Source organism: Caretta caretta, chromosome 1, assembly GCF_965140235.1.
Source record: "Caretta caretta isolate rCarCar2 chromosome 1, rCarCar1.hap1, whole genome shotgun sequence".
NCBI lineage: Eukaryota > Metazoa > Chordata > Testudines > Cheloniidae > Caretta > Caretta caretta.
Window position 1 is genome coordinate 64087524 of NC_134206.1, and position 20827 is coordinate 64108350.

The 20827-nt window shown below is 42.2% G+C and overlaps 1 protein-coding gene across 1 annotated transcript in view; it reads right to left on the reverse strand.

The window, feature by feature from the left end:
• WBP4 (WW domain binding protein 4) overlaps positions 1 to 20827 on the reverse strand; it is a 46071-nt gene that overhangs the window by 19120 nt on the left and 6124 nt on the right. The window contains exons 2-7 of the mRNA XM_048851490.2: positions 17468 to 17540; positions 15225 to 15287; positions 14991 to 15114; positions 14025 to 14195; positions 12968 to 13023; positions 9368 to 9434 (exon numbers count right to left, since the gene is read on the reverse strand). Coding sequence (XP_048707447.2) covers positions 9368 to 9434; positions 12968 to 13023; positions 14025 to 14195; positions 14991 to 15114; positions 15225 to 15287; positions 17468 to 17540 — 554 coding nt within the window. The remainder of the gene's footprint in view (positions 1 to 9367; positions 9435 to 12967; positions 13024 to 14024; positions 14196 to 14990; positions 15115 to 15224; positions 15288 to 17467; positions 17541 to 20827) is intronic.

A 20827-nucleotide genomic window follows, 5' to 3' on the forward strand; every position in this document is an offset into this window, starting at 1 on the left:
CCCCACTACAAAAATACCTTTGACCATGCATTCGCCATCTCTTGCATTCATTACTGTAACACAGTCAGATATGGTGTCCCAGCCCTCCCCACAGATTTTAAAGCCAGCATCCCTATCTGCAGACTGAAAGTCTGTCGGTTTCCTCAGTGCTAGCTGACTCAATAGAATACAGTAGAACTAAGGCTCTTTAATTAAACAGCAGTGTTTACATATCCAAACCTGGTTTATTGGAAGTCCCTCAAACAGCTGAGGGACATGACCTTATTTTCAATTAAACAATGATGTTCCAGTAAACTTCTTGACTAAGGTGGTGTGATGGATGTATCCATCATATTGAAAATCCCAATGTCATCACTTAATTGCTTTAAATGCACTGCTTTTAATAAAATGTTCCACTTTTAAGTTAAAAACCAAGTAATTTCCAGCATTCATTTGAAGAGTTGGCAATTAGCTGAAGAGTTTGCACAGACAGATTCTATTTGACTAGCCAAATCAGTTTTATAACATTGGAAAGCACACTGACTCTCAAAAAATTATTTGAAAGGAACACTCAAATTAATAAAAACTATCATACTTTTGACATTTTCATATTTTAGACATATTAATTAAAAACAGTTAACAAATGCACTTCTAAGATTTATTATCTTCAAAGAGCAAAAGCTTTCTTATTTAGATGTGTTGTAATGACATCTGGTGGCCTTCAAAGCTCTTAACAACAAAACAGAGCTTTTGTTGACAATGTCCCTTCTTTAGAACACAGGGTTAACTAAGAGGACATGTACTCCAAGAGAGTTAAATTGCACTGAAAATTAAAATCACAAATATTTGTCTGATGGTCACAGGGAATGGTAACTCAAAATCCGACAGGTATAAAATAAGACCAAGCAAAATAGTTACAAAGAAGTTGTTCAAGGTTACACATCTATGTAGAACTGTCAAAAGCAACAAAACACAAATGATAAAATACAAACTGGAATTTAAAAGAGAACACTGACAAATGACCTGCAAACAAACCTACAAAAACCCCAAACCAAAACCCATCTTTTTGCATATTTATGCCACATAAAGGTCTGGGAAGAGTTATTTTTCTGCTTCCTTAGAAATATCAAGACTGCCAAGTCTGATTTTCCCTGTTTTTTCTGGAGAACGTCAGTAGTCTCAGATGTTGTCTTTTCTATGCTCTGAAGATTTAAGTGAAGGGCAGGTTCTTTAATCATTTGGAAAGAATTTATTTCTCCAAAATGTTGATTAGTTATTACAGTTAAATAGGTGTTAACAACAAACAAATAAAAAGCAAAGAGTTTTTACAAGAAATTGACTAAAATCACTAAAATCACTTTCCTTAACTTTCATTCTTTTGGCATTATTTCACTAGTTCTCCATCCTAGAATTTTTTCAAGCCTAGACTAGTGCTGAATTTCTAATATGAAGGAAAAACAACAACAAAAAAAAAAACAAAGCCATCCTTTCAAATCTTCTTCATACATCATAATGAATGAAAAGAAGGATGCAGCTCCATTTTTTTTGCAGGTGAAGAAGGGTTTTTAAGTTAGATTGCTTAAACCTCTTTATTTCCACGTATTTAACTCAAAATTCTGACATGCAAGGAAAAAAGTTCTCTGTTAAAGATTCAAACTAGCATAGGCGCAGACTCCGTGGGTGCTCCGGGGCTGGAGCACTCACAGAGAAAAAATGGTGGCTTCTGAGTACGCACCAGCAGCCCCCTGATCAGCTCCCCCCCGCCGCAGACTGCCTCCTGCCTGCAGGCCCCATGGATCAGTGTCTCCCCCTCCCCCAGTGCCTCCCACCTGCCATGAACAGCTGTTTCGCGGTATGCAGGCAGGAGGCTCTGGGAGGAAGAGCGAGGACACGGCATGCTTGGGCGGGGGTGGAGCAGGGGCGAGAAAAGGTGGGGCAGGGTTCGGGCTTTGGGAGAAGGGATGGAGTTTAGGCGGAGTCTGGGGCAGAGCCGGGGCTTGAGCACCCCCTGGCACTTTGGAAATTTGGAAACCTGTGCAAACTAGCGCTGTCAATTAATCACAGTTAACGCCTGTGATTAATTGAAAGCAAAATTCACGAGTTAATTTTTTTAACGTGTTAATCACATGCCTGTTGGCGGGGCAGAAGGCATCAGCAGCGGGGAGGGCGGGGGTGCTGAAGCCTCCGCCCGCAGCTCCATGGGCAGTGGAGGGGCTGAAGCAGCTCTAGCCTGCAGCTTCCCCGGCAGCAAGGGGGCTGGAGCCCTGCGCCCCGAACCCTGAGAACAGCTGAAGTTCCAAGCCCCGAACTGGGCTGAAGCCCTGCGCCATGCCCCGAGAAGGGCTGAAGCTCTGAGACCTGTGGGAGTAGATACCCTGAGCCCCAAGGGGAGCTAAAGTCCTGAGCTGGGCTGAAGCCCAGAGCCCACAGCCCTAACCATATATTTGAAAGTATAGAAAACCCCCAAAATTTAAATAAATGGTATTTTAATATTGTTTAACAGTGTAATTAAAACTGTGATTGGTGTATTGTGGCACTAAGGAATTAGAGAGTTTTCAGAAGATGGGGTGTTTTTTGATTAGGCCCTGTAGCGAAGTGATGACTCACCAGCATGGCACCTCCTGCTGGTCATCCAGGGAATTAGCTCTTTTCCAGCATACGGAGCGCCCTCCGTAGGCTGGTGTCTCGTCTGCCGCTGGCCCCGTGTCCCTCCTGGACCCCGGTGCCCTTTGCTCTAGACTTCTGCCCACCACAGTACCCCCACACTCTGGGTCTCCCCAGGGTCTTGCCTCAGTGGCTACTGCCAGTCATCATCTAGCCCCCACTCACTGGGGCAGACTGCAGTCTGTCATGGCCACTCATCATTGGCAAGGAGCTGTCTCTGCCTATTCCCAGGCTGTACCTCTGCAGACCCAGTACCTTTGTAGGCCTTCACCAAGGCTTGCAGCCTGGAGGTTTACCAGGCTGAAGCTCCCCAGCTCTCTTTGCCCTTTTCCCCAGCACTGCTCTGCTTCAGATACCTTGCTCCCAGGCAGCTAGCCCTTCCCACTCCAGGACTAGAGTGAGACTCCTTCAGCTCCTGGCCCCCAGCCCTCTTTTCAGGGCCAGCTGACCCTTAATTGAGCTGGCCACACCTGTGGTCAGCTACTCACTCAGGTGCTTTCACTCCTTTTCTGAGCTACAGCCCTCTCCAAGGCTGCTTTCAACCCCTGTCCTCCAGGAGTGGGGCAGCCGCCCCACTACCGGCCCCTTGCCCTCTTGGTAGTATTCCCCTTTTGGGATAGGGTATTGGCCGTCCCATTTCTGATTCCCGGGTGATAGGTGATAATGAAATCGATCTGAGAGAAAGATAATGCCCACCTGAGCTATCTTTGGTTCAAGGCTTGAGCCTTCCACAGATATTCAAGGTTCTTAAGGTCAGAAAAATCTTGCACTGGGTGTCGGGCTCCCTCGAGGTGATGGTGCCAGTATTCCAAGACTAATTTAATTGTGAGTAGTTCCTTATCTATTATCTTATAATTCCATTCTTCAGGGGTGAGTTTTCAGGGTTAGTACAGGGGTGCAACACGTGCTGTGAGCCTCTGAGACAGTATGGCCCTGATGGTTACATTGGAGGCATGGCTTCCACTATGAATGCCTGGGCTGAGTCTGGGTGTGCAAGTAGCAGAGAAGTGGTGAAAGCAGCCTTGAGCTGTTTGAAAGCATGGCAAGCTTCACGTGTCCAAACAAATTTGATGGCCTTGCAGAGTAGGTTGGTTATGGGGGCTATTTACCTTCAGAAACCTGTAATGAACAGTTGGCAAAATTTGCAAAGCCCAGAAGAACTGTAACTCCCAGAGAGAATAGGGCACTGCCCAATTGCGGATGTCCTTTACCTTTTGGGGGTCCATCTTGACTCCTTCTGGGGAAATGATTCTGTGGAGGGCTGGTCAAAGGTACATTTTTCCAATGTCACAAAAAGGCCAGGCTTCTGCAGTCTTTTCAGGATGGAATGAATGTGCTAACAAATCTGCTCAGGGTTATCTGAAAACACAAGTATGTCATTGAGATGGATGATTACATACTGGTCCAGGATGTCTCAAAATACGTTGTTCATGAAGTGTTGAAAGGTTGCAGGAGCATCTGTCAGCCTGAATGGCATTACTAAATATTTGAAGTACCCATAGCAGGGTCTGAAAGGCAATCTTCCATTAAACTCCTGCCCTGATGCACACTAGGTTGTAAGCACCCCAGAAGTCCAGTTTGGTGAAAATTCTGGCAGACCACACATGACCTAGTAACTCTGATATTAAGGGCAGGGAATACTAGTTTTGGACCACCTCCTGGTTTAGGGCCCGATAGTCTACAGAAAGGCTTAGCATTCCGTCTTTTTTCTTAATGAAAAGGACCGAAGGTGGGAGGGACTGGGAAGGTGAAGTGCTGGATGAAGCCCTTGGCCAGGTTTTCCTGGACGCACACACAAAGGGCTGCCAGTTCTAGTTTGGACGTCACATAAATATGTCCATAAGAGAGTATGTAAAGTGTATCAGTGAAGATAGCCCACTCTCATTCCCCCCTTACTTTTTTCTTAACCGCTAACTCTCCTCTGGCTCTTTCCCCTCAGAGTACAAACATGCTTCAGTCTCTTCTATCTTTGCCCCAGGCTGCAGGTCTATGGGGCAGTTGTTGTCCTGGTGCACAGGTAGTGTGTCTGCATTTTTCTTTTCAAAAATATCTGCATAATCCCAATACTCTTCAGAGAGATGGGAATTCAGGCTTGGAAGTCACTCCTGGTTAGCCGCCACCATCTTGCATTCCCCCACAGGTGCTGTCGTTTCCAATTGGCTACAGGAAATGGGGACTGGAGGCTTGAAGCCAGCTGCACGCAGGCAGACTCTTCCGCAGTATTCCCAGGGAAAGCTGACCCTTTTTTCTCGCCAGGAGATGCAAGAGTCGTGCTGCTCCAACCAGGTGATGCCAAGAATTAGGAGGCAGTGCAGAGATGAAAGGTTGCAGAGTTGAAAGGTTCACACTGAACTGTAGCACTTCCCAATGGGCTAGGATTACTGCCTCTAGGGGTTCTGTTTCCTGCGTTACTGGTCCTGGGGACAGGATGGATCCATCTATTGCCTCTACAAGGACTGATGTAGGCTTTAAACAGAGAGGGATTTGTAGTGCTCAAGCAGCTTTATCGTCTACGATGTTACTGGTAGCCCTGGAGTCAATCAGAGCCCACTAAGGGGGAATCACTTTGGCCACATTCATGGTATGTAACTTTACTCATACTTGGAAGTGTGGGGAGGACCTGCATGTCCTCAAGTTTCTCTTGAGGACTGGGGAGCAGTTCCAGAGCCCTGATGGTGCCCAGGCCGCGTCTTCCCAACCATAGGGCCTGGGCTTGCTCATTTCCCAATTCCTTGTCGGTTGAGGTCCATAATGGACAAGAGGCAATGGCATGTCCTCATGCTTCGCAATAAATGCATAGGTTTCTGTGTGGTCATTGTTTCTTTTCTTCCAGGGTCAAGCATCGGTGACCTAGATCAACCTGCATCAGTTCACAGTTGGACCCTGGGGTTTCTGGTGTGGGGTGTGAACAAAGTGGCGGCAGAGTACACCTCCTCTCTTCCTTTCTCTCACACAGTTGGTTGCTGATGCAGAGAAAGAGGTCAATAAAAGCATCCAAGTGGGTTGGGGTCTCAATTTAGGTTAGCTTATCCTTTACCTCCTCACCTAGCCTACACCAAAAAGGCTGAATTTGGGCTGCCTCATTCTACTCAATGTCAGCCATGAGGTGACGGAATGGGGCAGCATATGAGGCAGCTGACCCTTGCTCTTGCTGGAGCCTTCATAGTGTGGCTTCTACTGGGCGAGTCTGACAAGGGTCATCAAAACATGCAGAAAATGCTCGCAGGAAGGTGTTCCTGTCTGTTAACACCCGGCCGTCCTGTTCCAGCACCGGGGAAGCCCAATCCAGTGCTTTTCCAGCAAGCAAACTGATCACTAGTCCCACCCTGGCCTGGCCGGTGGAAAAAAAGAGAGGAAATTGGTTCAGGAACCCCCTGAACCTCTGGCGGTTTCCATCAAAACATTTGGGTACTGGTACCGCAGGACCCAGTTCAGAGGGCAGTGACCCAACCCAAGCCTGGAGCACAGACCTCTGTATCTATGCTGCATTATCTTTCCACTCTATCCTTCCCTCTGGACTTGGGGATTGCCTTTTAAGGTGGAGTTTTAAGAACAGCTTAATGGCTCAGGAGTCCCTGGCAATATGGCTTGATTGTAGCTATACTGCCTGGGAGCACAAAGGGACCCCACAGTTGGGACAAAAGCAGAGAATCTGCACATGGCCAGTCCTATCCTACTATGGGTCGCAAAGATCAGTAGGGTTTAGAGACAGAACAGTTGCCTGTTCTGAGGGGGTGTGCAGAAAGCTGCATTATGCAAGAAAAGAGTTTAAGAAAAACTCTTAGAGGATATCTGCAATATCTCTCCCACTGGCATTTCTGTAGGAGGAAACAATCCAGGCTATTGTTATTTGATCCTACACTCATGTCAGATAATTATACATGTATGATCAATAATAAAATAACTGGTCAAATATCAAATTCAATCCACTACTGAAGTAATGGGGAAATTGGTTCACCTTCACTGGCTGGATTATTTTCAAATCTAAATCTTACTCTATAATTTCCCAAATTGTATATATTCTATTTTAGGAAATTTAAGCTTGCTAGAGAGAGTATGTAAAGTGTATCAGTGAAGATAGCCCACTCTCATTCCCCCCTTACTTTTTTCTTAACCGCTAACTCTCCTCTGGCTCTTTCCCCTCAGAGTACAAACATGCTTCAGTCTCTTCTATCTTAAAAAAACCCATAATTGACCAGACTTGCCTCTCCAACTAATGCCCCATCTCCGTTCTTTAATCTCTAAGCTCATTAATAGGGCCCTACCAAATTCACGGTCCATTTTGGTCAATTGCATGGTCACAGGATTTTAAAAATCGGAAATTTCGATTAATTTCTGACCCAAAGAGGAGTTATGGAGGGGTCACAAGGTTATTGTAGGGGGAGTTGTGGTACTGCTCCCCTTAGTTCTGCACTGCTGCCTGCAGAGCTGGGCCCGCAGTCAGCAGCCGCCGCTCTCCAACTGCCCAGCTCTGAAGGCAGCAGTGCAGAAGTAAGGGTGGTATGGTATGGTATTGCCACCCTTACTTCTGAGAGGCTGCTGGCAGGGCGCTGCCTTCGTAGCTGGGCGTCCAGCCAAGGAGCTGCTGTTCTTCAGCCGCCCAGCTCTGAAGGCAGCGTAGAAGTAAGGGTGGCAATACCACAACCCCCCTGCAACTCTCTTTTGGGTCAGGATCCCCAATTTGAGAAACGCTGGTCTCCTCCCTGAAATCTGTACAGTATAGGGTAAAAGCACACAAAAGATCAGATTTCACAGGGGAAGACCAGATTTCACAGTCTGTGATGTGTTTCTCATGCCAAATTCTCATGTTTCTCATGTGAATTTGGTAGAGCCCTACTCACTGAACATGCTATCTGCAATCGCTGTCTCAAGCTTCTCTTCTCCAATTCCATCCTCGACCCTGACCAATCTGGCTTCCACTCCTTGACCTTTTGCTCTCGCCTCTTCCTAGCCAAATCTCAGAACCATACTCCATCCTCATCCTCCTTGACCTCTCAGCCACCTTTAACACAGTTTACCATGATCATCTTCTTGAAACCTTGTTCTCCGTTGGCTTCCATGACTCTGTCCTCTCCTGGTTTTCCTCCTACCTCTCTAATAATTCTTCTAGTGTGCTCTTTGGAGGAGCCTCCTCATCTGCCCTCCAACTGTCTGTGGGGGTTCCAAAGGCTCTGTCTTTGCTTTCCTTCTCTTCTCTATCTATACCTTATCTCTCGGTAATCTCATCCATACACACAAGTTCAGTACCATCTCTGTGTGGAAGATTCACAGATCCACCTCTCTACTCCAGATCTGTCCCTTTTGTCCAGACTAATATCGCAGCCAGTCTCTCTGACATCTACTGGTGGAGGTTTAGCCCAGGCTCAGCATATCTAAAATAGAGCTCTTAATCTTCACCTGCAAGCTCTTCCCCCGACTCCTTTCTCAATCATTGTGGACAACATCAACATCCTACCTGTCACTTAGGCCCATAACCTAGGCATCATCTTCAGCTGGGACCTCTCTCTAGGTCCTCACACGAGGGCTACGTCTAAGATTCTTTCTGCATAACATCGCTAAAATATGGCCTTTCCTATCCTTCCACACAGCTAACGCACTTGGCCTGGCTCTCATGATCTTGTGTCTCATCAATTGCTCCATCATTATCTTTTCTGGCCTTGACACACACAATCTTGCCTCACTGATATCTATTCAGAATGCTGCTGCAAAGATCATTTCCCTAGCCTGTTGCTTTGACCATGTCACCCCTCTCTTTTCATCCCTCTATTGTCTTCTCCTTCTCTATCAAATCAAACATTAGCTACTTGTCTTCACTTCTGAGACCCTTCACAACTTATCCCCGCCCTTCCTATCATTTCTCGTTCAGTATCAAATGATTGACTCTTTCCTCCGATCGGCTGAAGATGCCAGCAGCCATTGCCCACTTGTTACATTTTCAAAATAAGCACCAGCATGCTTTCTCCCATGCTTGGGAGAATCTCCCCGCAAAAACCACAGAATTAAATCCCCTTTCAAACTCTTTTGCCAGGAAGCCTGCAAAAAAATTGACAACTAGGTTGCTGGCATCCTGAGACAACAGCCTATCATACTGACCAATACTGTCTCAGTGTATCCTTATACTCCACCATCGGTTTGTCTGTATCCATCTGTTGTCTCTTGTCCTACACTTAGATTGTAAGCTCTTGGGACAGGGACTGTTTTTTGTACAGCATCTAGCACAATGAAGTACTGGGACTCCTAGGCACTACTATAATATAAATAATAATAATAACAAACAACAACAACAGCAGCACTAAAGTTACAGCAAAAAAAAACACACAAAAAAAACACAAGCGCTTGTTCCTCTTTGGTTTCCAAACAAAGATTTTTTAAAATAACATTATGTATATGGACTACCCATACTTCACAGTTACAAACTGAATGCGTAGACGTATATGAAATTATTATGTTTCCATACCATCAGAATGGTGAAGAAACCATTCATCTGTATGCAACAGTTTGCCTGTAGGCCAGCAAAACTAGGAGTGGTTTAACAAAGCATACAGCATCAGATGATTCTCAGCTGAGGGAAACACTCAGTTAAACAACAGGCATAATTTAGCCATTACTACATTTTCAAAAGATTCAAACGTTTGAAATAGTTCTAACAAAGTTTTACTACGAAAAAACAAAACAAACCATCTCTTTCCAGACAGAGCTTAATTGTGAAAACGATGTTGCTTACCTCCTGTTTCTATATTATAATAGTAGGTCTGACCATCTTCACTGACTCCTTCCACCCATGCTCCTGTCTAATGAAAACACACAGAAATTGAATTAGTGGAATGAATTTTAATGACTAACCAAATAATTGCTGACAAACTATAAAGATATTCAGCCCTCCAGTACTTTCCTGTCATGGTAATTATGATGTTTTTAGGGCCTGCTCTAACTCATATTAAAGTTTTTGGAAAAATTCCCCATTGACTCTGCTGGGAGTTAGGTAGGGACCTTATAACTTAAAGTAATACTTGCGCAAGAATGCACACAGACACTCTACAGGTACACATATTTCACACATATATACAAATAGTTAGTTTTTAAAAAGCGGCTGCTCAGTAGCAATCACTGTAGTTAAGGTTGCCAAACAGTTGAAATTACAACTTAACCCATTATTATTTTCACATGCTTGTGGCTTTCCAAAACATTCACTGCTTGAGTTGACATTTTCCATAGTTGGTTTCTGACCTAAAGTTAACAGAAAAGTTCTCAGAAAGTCTGAGAAAAATCCATCCAGCAGATTTAAAGTTTTGTGAGGGTTGGAGAAAAACAACTTGAAGAAACCCTACTCCAAACTGAAAACAAAACTAAGCCAACACTTGTCTTCCTTCCTTCCAACACAGGGCTTAGCAACAATGGCTGAAGACTGAAACTTGACATGGACATAGTCCTCACTGAGGACTAAGGCATTTGCTTATTTGGAAAATATATTAATTTTCACACTAGATTAATAACAAAGTCATGACTGTTTAAGAAGTGCATACTGGACATGAACCTTTGAAATTTCCCTTAAGCTGCACACTGATCTAGCCCACAATGTTATTTTTACATTATTGTATATGGGATTATAATTAATCACATATGCAACAGTCTTGACTTCATGCAATGCTAGACTGCATTTTTTTTAAAAGTCAAGAAAATAAAAAATTAAGATTCTCTTCGTAACATTTTTGCACAAACTATATAGCAGGGGTCGGCAACCATCGGCACGCAGCCCATCAGGGTAATCCACTGGTGGGCCGCAAGACATTTTGTTTACTTTGACCGTCCGCAGGCACGGCTCCCCGCAGCTCCTAATGGCCGCGGTTGGCCATTCCCGGCCACTGGGAGCTGCGGGAAGCAGCCAGGAACCCTGCCGATCCCTGCTATATAGAAATCTTCGTATATATGCTGGTGAAATGAAATCAGTTGATTCAGAGAAGAAAAACAGCCCCTAGTGAACATGCTTCCTCAAGGTTTTATTCTTGTAGTTTTACAGTGCATTAGTTTAAATAAAAGGAAACAAAAGAAAAATTGCTTTGCATAACTAGAAAGCAGACAACAAAAAACAGCCTGTGGCATAACTTGGCCCTTTCTATTACAGCACAGATCTATTAAAGCTATGCAATGCATTCTACCCATGATCCAGCAGAGCACTTAAGCGGATGCTTAACTTTAAGCATGTTATGACCCAAGAACCCCTTAAGGCCAACTGTCAAGATATTCTCTTTGTACGTCTATCAGCATTTATATTACGCTTACCACTGTAGTAGCTAAACTTCAGTATACAACACTGGTTTATTACTCCACCCGGTATGTTTATGTGAGGTCTAAGCAGAAAGTTAACTTTCTGAAGTTTAGCTACTACAGTGGTAAGAGTTATATAAATGCTGATGGACATACAGAGAGACAAAGTAGGTGAGGTAATATCTTTTATTGGACCATCTTCTGTTGGTGAAAGAGAGACAAGCTTTCGAGCTACACAGAGCTCTTCTTTCTTCAGGAAGTTAACTTTCTGCTGCCTGTAAAGCAAGGAGAATCTCTGAACCTAATTACACCTCTACCCTGATATAAAGCGACCTGATATAACATGAATTTGGATATAACATGGTTAAGCAGAGCTCTGGGGGGCGGGGCTACGCGCTCCGGCAGATCACTGCGTCAGCGTGTCTGGCTCCGACACGCTGCTCTGAGTGGCGTGTTAAGGGCGCCGGGCTGGGGCCGAGGGGTTGAATAAGGGGCAGAGGGTCTCGGGGGGCGATCAGGGGACAGGGCGGGTTGGATGGTTCGGAGGTTCTGGGAGCAGGGCAGTCAGGAGACGGGGGCATTGGATAGGGTGTGGGAGTCCCGGGGGCCTGTCAGGGGGCGGTGGTGTGGAAAGGGGTCAGGGCAGTCAGGGGATAGGGAGCAGGGAGGTTGGGTAGGGGGTGGAGTCCTGGGGGTGATTAGGGACTGGGGGGCCTCTGGAGGGGGCGGACAGGGGATAAAGAGCAGGGGGGCTTAGAACGGGGGTGGGGTCTTGGGAGGGGTGGTTGGGGCGGGGGGGTCTCTGGAGGGGGTAGTCAGGGGACAAGGAGTGGGGGGTTTGGATGGGTTGGGAGTTCTGAGGGGTCAGTCAGGGGGCGGGAAGTGACTATTAATAATGGAAATGCTCGAGGCCAAAGCAAGTTCAATATAATACAGTTTCACCTATAATGCGCTAAGATTTTTTGGCTCCCAAGGACCGCATTATATCAGGGTAGAGGTGTAGTAATCCAGCATACATACACCCTGGGGAAGGCACCATTGCTTTTAGTATTTCCTACTTCTTTTGCTTATGTTTGCAATCTTAACACATATTATTTATTATTAGTTTTTCCATTTAATTTCCTCAGTGTAGTTTAAACAAGAAAATAACAACTCTGCAGCGTTTTGCACAACTCCATAAACTGCAACACTACATTAGATATGCTAAAACCTTAACCCTAAAATCAGGGAGCTGAATTAAAAACACAATTTTGCAACTGTATAGCTGCAAGAAACACAAATATGCAGCACTATGGAGTTCCACAAATACTGCACGACATAGCTGCATAGCATTTACTGCAATTAATGTTTCAAAAAACGAATAGAAGTTATTTAATGTGCATAAAAGAAACAAGCAAAATTTTAAATTGCTTAGGGCTGGAATTGCTCAGGCAAACTTAATTCTGGCATTTCTTAACTTTTGAGTACTTGACTTTGCAACATTAACATTCTTTTAACATAGTTTTTAGGTGCATGTGTGTATATATATATATGTATATGTACATATACACACATATACATATACATACACACACACACTGCATGTATATCCTCCAAATAATGTTTCCTAAAGGAGAACTAGCCACATGTAAAAAGTTTAAAACATTAGCCATTTCCAAGCAAAGGAATCTTATGAATTATTTTAAAATATGAACACATAATTTTTTTCCTGTGTTGATTAATTTGCAAAAGGCGGAACAGGATTTGCTTGATTTTTTCCAGAAAGATTCAGCTTTTTTGGCTGAAACAAAGCATCAAAAGTTTGACTCCAAAAGAATAATTTTTAAAAAGTTATCTGCAACTGAAAACAGGAATTGGTAATGAAAGTTGAGTTTTAACCTTAACCGTAGGTTTCACAGCTCTATTCAAGCTACAATATATTTTTCTAAGATCCACAATATATAGGTTGTTTGAATTCAATATTGTGAATAATACATGAGAGATAAGCCAAGTAGGCAGCAAAAAGTTTTGTAAAGAAAGCCATAAGAACAAAGAAGTAGTACAAATAACATTTGATTACCGTTCGTGAGTTTCGAGAGTTGTCTTGAAATCCTTCAGGTTTCTCCCACTGTGATTCTTTAAACAGAAACATATTTCATTTATTATTTATAAAACCATTTCAATTTTTACTATCAATCATTATGACAAATAGTCAACTAGAACATATTGCAGATGTGTATGCATACGCATGCATGAGTAATATATGTATTACTCATCTAAAAAGAAATCACACTGGGTCAGATTGTGATCCCCTTACTCCTCTGAACAGTAACCCAAGAGTAGTCCCACTGAAGTAACTGAGACTATGGAGTAAGAATATGACAATCTGGCCTACTATGACTTGTAAATTTCTATTGCATTATAGCTGATATATAGTTATAGTACATTTTAAATATCTTCTTATAGGACAATCAGCCAGGAGAGACTGAGAAACACAAGATTTTTACGGTTTCGAAATTAGGAAGGACTGAGAATTACACCAATGTCAGTGCCTGCAAGAAACCGTGTGTAATATACCCATCTAATCATAATATAGGACCCCTTCAGTGCTCCACAGCAAACACATTCATTAAGGCCCTATCAACACAGTGTGTTCCTGACCCCAAATAAGGTGATCAGTTTAATCCTGTGCAGGTAAACAAGAAACCCAGTAATCATAGTCTAATCTCATTATCCTTGAGATACTATTGGTACTCAAATAATTACTCATTTTATACCTGAGTCCTGATAAAGTGGATTCTGATTGCCTTTTTTTGGGTTGGGGGTGGAAATGGGATTGCCCTTTTGTGCATTTAAATATAAACTTTGTAGGGTGTCAAGAACTTTTAGGAATGTCCATGAGTTCTCCTGTTATTTATTGATTAATAAAATATCAACAGGGCCCATCTTAAGCTCTGGGCACTCTCACATAATTATAAAAGTCATGAATTTATAATAATACGTGGACTCTATATAATTGTCCACACACTAAGAATTAATCTAATAACACAGATAACGGAAGGCTAGCAAAGTGTACGGCGCCCTGCTTTGGTTAGAGGGAATAATTAGATCAATATTTGTTCCTTGCCATTATTTACCTCCGGTTACAGTATTGTAGTAATACATGTAACCCTCAGGGGAAAGTCCCTGCACCCATTCCTTTGTTTCATCTGATGGTGCTTCTGAGGTGTCTTTTCTCTTTTTTTTCTTTTCCTTCTTTTCTTTCTTTTCCTCCTGTTTACTTTGTGTTGAACTGGGACCTATAGAATCTTAAAGAAAATAACACCCATTTTTTCAGTGTTATAATCAGAATTTACTTATTGGGCATTCCTCATATAGGCAACAGCAAATATCAACTTAGTCCAAAGTAGTTTCTTCTTTCATGATATACTAAATACCAAAAGCTTTTCAGTGTAAGGCTATACTATTACGAATCAGTCTAAGAATCACCAGGAGAAACAACAAGCTGAAAAATCTAAATTCAAGGATTACCTCAGGGCTATTGAGCATGGAGTCAACAGAAGCTAGAAACCAGAGGAGACAGTCTCCATGGAGGGTTCAAACTAACAGGACTAAATTACAAAAAATGGTAGTTTACCCTCATGCTAACAGACCAAAAGCACCTGCTCAGCTTTAAAATGGGAGGAGATTAAAAGAAGAAAAAAGGACTCAGTTAAGTGATAGGTGAAAGCTCAACTATTAGCTATGCACTTGTCTCCATTGGGAAAATTGGGACCCATAATTAATGACTGGTGCAGCTCCACCAGTAAATGTAATAATAGAAACTGTACAGTAGATAATGCTTAGGCACTTTTTCTACCATGATGTTTAACCTCAACTCCCACCTGAACTGTCCTGAGAGTTAGAAGACATGATGGTAAAAACCCTGCTTACACAACTTAACAGCTTCCACTATTGCTAACACTGTGGCAAATTATATGTCCCATTTTTGCCAATGTAAACACAATCCTGGAGTTTCTACAAAACTAATACAAAAAGAAAGTCCTGTTCAATATTCTCTTTACTGATGCCTTTAAGCCTTTTCTGGCAGCTATAGGAACTACCTGACTTAACTCCAAGCCTTTTCAGATCCTCTTGATATGCTTTCAGTGCAGCTTCCTCCATTGCTGCAAATTCCTTTGACATTTTTTCTTCTTCTTTTGCCTTTTCCATACTTTTCTTTTTAATCTACAATTTTTTTAGAAAAAAGGGGAGGGAGGGGAGAAGAAATAGACGAAAGTCATAAATAAAAGGGAAAAAGTTAAGTGTTTAGAGAAAAAAGGAAAAATTCAATTTACCTCACTAATTTTCTTTGCCACATTTTCCTTATGGTTCTTTCCCCTTTCATGAAATTCAATGCTCTTAAAGAGGAAAAAAGTAAATTAAAATACAGTGAAAAAATAATTTGCAGGAAATTTATTTCCTTTGGTAAACCACAAATATATACCCAGACAAGAAGAAAAACTTAGCTGGACTTAAAACTGAATGTACTTAACAATAACATAGGTAAAAATTGTTATGGAAAAATCCAACCATTAGAAACTTAGGAAATACAAAGTAAAGTTTAACATAAAAGAAACCCAGCAGTAGAAAGAATGGAAATGCAGTTATATTCTGAAAAATGGCATGGTGAAGTTTTATATTGACTGGATCTCAATGACATAAGATGGTTTGTATGCAGTTTTAATTTAAAAAAAATGTATTAAACAAATTAAAGAGCAGGCAGCCCTGTGTAGATTGGGGGTTTTGCATGGTCCATGGTTCTCGAGCTTCCTTCTATGCCCCCAGGATTCATATCTCGATTTCCACTCCCCTTTACCTTCCAAGTCTATAGGACTTACCATAGACCTTACTGGATCAGTAGGAACTTATGGGCCTCATGAAGATCATATTAAGATCTACTGAGCTCTTCCAGACTTTAAAAACTCTGCAGTTAAGCAAATCTGAGACTGGGAGCAGAAATCCAGGTATGTAACCTAGGAGATCAAGCAGACTGGGAGTAGGATGTGGATAATTTAGGAAGCCAATTGGAGAGCCTTTAAACCAAAAAGGCTGCCAGATAGAGTAGGGAAAACAGAAGCCCGAAGAGCTTAGGAGTCCTGCAGGAGCACTGAGGGAGGTGTGGTGGGAAAGTGGTGGGGAGTTTAGGAGCTCTTGGAGTTGTAGGAATCACCTCCTAATCCAGGTGCTAGTGCACTTGCCAACAAACAAGGCTCAAAAGTACTTCTGGAGGCCTGGCGTACCAACATGGCAAATGGTGCATCCTCAAAGTGACAATTTGGTCTTAAGTGCTTAGAGCACCAACTTTAGAAGGCCTGCAGGAGGGAGGCAACGCTACTGTGCGCTTGTGGATCCTATTGACATTCTAAGGTCCACAGCAGGTCCTGTAGACCAGTGTTTCTCAAACTGTTGTACTGGTGACCCCTTTCACATAGCAAACCTCTGTGTGCGACACCCCCCCCCCATAAATTAAAAACACTTTTGTTTATATATTTAACACCATTATAAATGCTGGAGGGAAAGCGGGGTTTGGGGTGGAGGCTGGCAGCTCGCGACTCCCATGTAATAACCTGGCGACCCCCCTGAGGGGTCCCAACCCCCAGTTTGAGAACCCCTGCTGTTGACATTAGAAGATCTGCACAGAGGCTTAGCTTCAAGACAATGATGGGCATGGTATTTACCTGGGTGGTTTTTACTAGGTAAAATCATAGTTTTACTGCACCAGAAAAAACTAGTTAGTTCCAATTCAAGACATTTTCTGTTTTAAAAACTGTTTCATTAATGCATACCACATTACACTTCACTTTAGTTACATATTCAAATTATCAAATTAAATAAGGAAGTAGATTTGGAGCTTAATTTAGGGTTGTAAAAATAAAAAGTAGAACTGCAGTAGGCGCAATACTAATATCTGTAATATAATTCTGAACTCTGGAATGTCTGTATACATATTGGTTCAGTATTTTCTCAAGGAAATTATACATGTCAACTCATATTTCAGTTTTCAGTATTATATACATATTATATATACTGCAAAGCTATTATCATATTGCGAAATATTTTTCAGTAATTTTCATTAGTATATTCTAATAATTATTTTATTTTTCCGGTATTTACCAGTGTCCTGTCCAGGCTAGTGTTTCCCAGGAAATGGCCAACCTTGCTTCAAGGTGGAGCAAAATTCAAATTATGGAGCCTGAGAAAATGGAACTTGATTCTTCAGACCTTTTACACATGGATGAGGAATGCAGAATCAAGCCCTAGGGCTCCAGTCTTGCATTGAGGTCCATGGAAGTACAAGAGATTTTTAATGCAGGATCCAGGTCTTAATTTGCAAGTCTTTTTTCCCCTAGTTTTATAGCTAACATGGCTTACAAAGGCATATTTAAAACAAACAAATAAACACTAGGTAAACATTAGTTTACATGTCAGTAAGCAATACTGAAAAAAATATTCAAATATAACATTTAATATATTATATATACAATTCAAATTCTAGTACTTCAGAATCCGTAATATTACACTAACTAGACCAACATACAGGCTTGTTGTCTGCTATCCAGCACTTGCAGTAACCACAAAATTTCTTTGGCTGGGATTTCCAGTAATCAGCCCTAAACATAAACAAACAAATAAATAAATTAGAAAAAAATTTAGGTAGATTTATGCACAATCAGAAACAAAATAACCAAAGCAAAAAGTTCTGAAACAGAGAGCATTAGAAACCAAGTCCAGCCTTACCATGGTGCTTGGTTGTGCTATCAAGGTTTTCTTCTGCACAAGTTTTTGTGGACTGGTTAGAGAGGCTATTCTAGGTCCAAAACAAGATTTATTAATGAGTTCAACTGCAGTGTTTGATAAAATAGATCAGGCTGTTACCTGTGGCTTTGCAAAAATTTCTACAGACCCAAAGCCTTCACTTACAACAGAAATTATGTTTTTGGTGCTTTTGTAGTCAGCTAACCTTCCAAATTATTAACAGCTGCAGTAGTTAGGCTTATTGAATATATAATACTGGGGAATGCACAATTCACAATATCTGCAATAAAAATGTACACTTTGATAGTTTTCAAACTATCAACATAACATAAATACGTACCTTGGCTATACAACACAAAGAATTTAAATAAAAAATGTATATACTATTTTGGGGAAAGGGAAAGGTATATTTTTGGATAACTCAAAACTGTGCAAAGGATTCTGGAACAGATCTGGAATAGACTCTAGGTTATGTCCCAAAATGTATTGGACCAAAGACTGGAAAATTTGAAATAGGCAATTAGAGAGCAGGTCCACAGCACCTCTTGGACCTTCTCTCTTAGTTGAGAAGTTGTTCTTAAGCCATCTCTAACTCTTTTAACAAATGGAAAGTGAATCCCCATGGTAATCCCTGGTTAACTTTTGAGAGGTACAGAACATCAGGGTTGGAAGGGACCTCAGGAGGTCATCTAGTCCAACCCCCTGCTCAAAACAGGACCAATCCCCAATTTTTGCCCCAGATCCCTAAATGGCCCCCTCAAGGATTGAACTCACAACCCTGGGTTTAGCAGGCCAATACTCAAACCACTGAGCTATCCCTTCCCCCCCAAAGCCCTTTGCACAGGTAGAGGAACAGTTTCACTTTTAAGGCTGTATTCTTTGAAGTGAACAAGTATTAATAGCACTGTTAAAGGATTACACATCCATAAAACTTCAAGTAGTATATCATGTGCGACTCTCTATCTTCTAAAAAAGAAAATACATAAAAATCCAAAAAAGTACTAAAGTCACCAAAAGTCAAGAAATGAAAGAGGTGAGATTCCTAAGCTGTTAACTCTGCTACATTACATGTATGTATATTTTATTCTTGTTTTCCTTAATAAATGCATCATTTAGTAGGTTACCGGACATGACTCCATTCTGCCATTACATCCCGTAGGAGTCAATGGGGCTCTGCACAGGCACTGGAGTCTGAGCTAGCAAATTTAAGGGTGGGATTTACAGCTGAAATCTTGGCTTCGCTGAAGTCAAACACAAAATTCCTATTGTCCTCAATAGAGCCAAGATTTCACCCCATGTTGTTAAATGTATAACAAACATAAAGGATGTGGCTGTGCAATGCTGCAGACTTTAATACTATTTCATTTCATGTGTGATTTTAACTGTGAAAACTATGGTCCTAACTCTCCGAAGACTTATACACATGCTCAATTTCATGCACTGAGTAGTCCCACTAGGGGACTACTAAAAGGGGCAGATTCCCTGATCCACCAAGCTAATTTCACGCCGCTTAAAGGAAACTGAGACTGTCACCAGAGAGTATCCCCCATGTAAGGAGAATCTCCACCATCTTAAAGATGGTGGAGCAGTGGAACATGGGAACCCTTCCCGCATTTGGAATAACAGCAAGAAGGGGTGTGTCAGAGTCCTGCGAGTGACACGGCAGGGATGCTGAAGTGGGGCTCCAGTATGGTCAACTCTCCACTGGCAAAAGGTTGTTTAAGCCTGATCTACTGTGATTATTTTCATCGATATACTACACTGATACATGCACTAGTATGGATGCAGTTATATTGGTGAAGAGCACCTTTACACAGATATAACTGTGTCCACACTAGTGGGATCATGCCACTGTAACTATACTGGGATAGTTAAAGCAGTACAAATTTCTAGTGTAGACTAGGCCTAAGGAACCTCATGTCAGTGGAATAAGTTAAGGCTGGCCCCAGCTTGCACTTGAGCCAGGCACCAGAACCAGGGAACTATGAGCAGCTCCCTGAGAACCACGCCTCTCCACTGTACCTGAGCTATGCTCGGTACAAGCCCATGGTGGATAAAGTTAAGCACATGCTTAGCTGTTTGTGGGATTGGGGCATAAATTTGTTAAGCACTGTGCACATTTGCCAAGTGTTAAGTTGTTTACATGAAGGCAAGTTTATTCTCTTTTTAAAACATGCCACATTAAAAAATGATCATATATCAAAGATAATTGGATATATGTTAAAATAATACTTGAAACAGAAATGGTCAATATGGTAAGAGAAAGATGTAAATCAGGCAGATCTGTTCTGGGATAAGCTCCCACAGTTCTTTGATATAACAGATGGACTAGCATGACAAACATGTGAAGACTTAGCTTTCTCACTGCCAAACGAAAGTACGCATTGCTAAACTGCTGATAGCATACTGAGTTTTCCAGGCCCCAAATCCTTGGGTTCTCACCAAAAAAAGTGTTGGTGGCCTCAGAGTGTGGCCACCAACTCTTGCTGGTGGCCGCTCTGACCATTTTCCCTAAAATACTTAATTAACTTTAGGAAAATCAAATAAATATGCACATATTCATGTCCAAATCATTGTAATTTATTTATGTAGGGTTTTTTGCACACTCAAGAACAAAAATAACGTGCAATTATCTCCTTACTGGATCTAAACAGAACAGAAACACAAATAAGGTGCTTTGCACATTCTCACATTCTTGTCTTTTTTCTTATTGTTTCTTTTGCTTTTTTGGGTGGGGGGTTGCTTTTCTTTTTTTAAAACTTGCTTGCTAGTAAGTCTGCTGTGGAATGTGATATTAACAAACATATAAATATCACTTTTCACAGCAGACTCACTCAGTCCCAGCAAGCCCAGGGACAAATTAAGCCCTGGATGGGGAAGTGGTTACGAAGGCAGCAAGGTGATGGGGCACTGGGGGAGGCAGCATGGGCCAGGGATGATTGGGGAGGGTGAGCTCGGGGACAGAACCCATCACCACACAGCCCGGGAATGGAACCCAAAGCCCTTTGTACAGGGGATGGGGCTCAGGGATGGAGCCCAAAGCCCCATGGGTGGAACCTTCCACCCACCACCCCAGGGCTGAAGCCCAACCCCACCACCCCTGGGAAGGTGGGGAACACACACTGGCTGTCCGCTCCTCCAG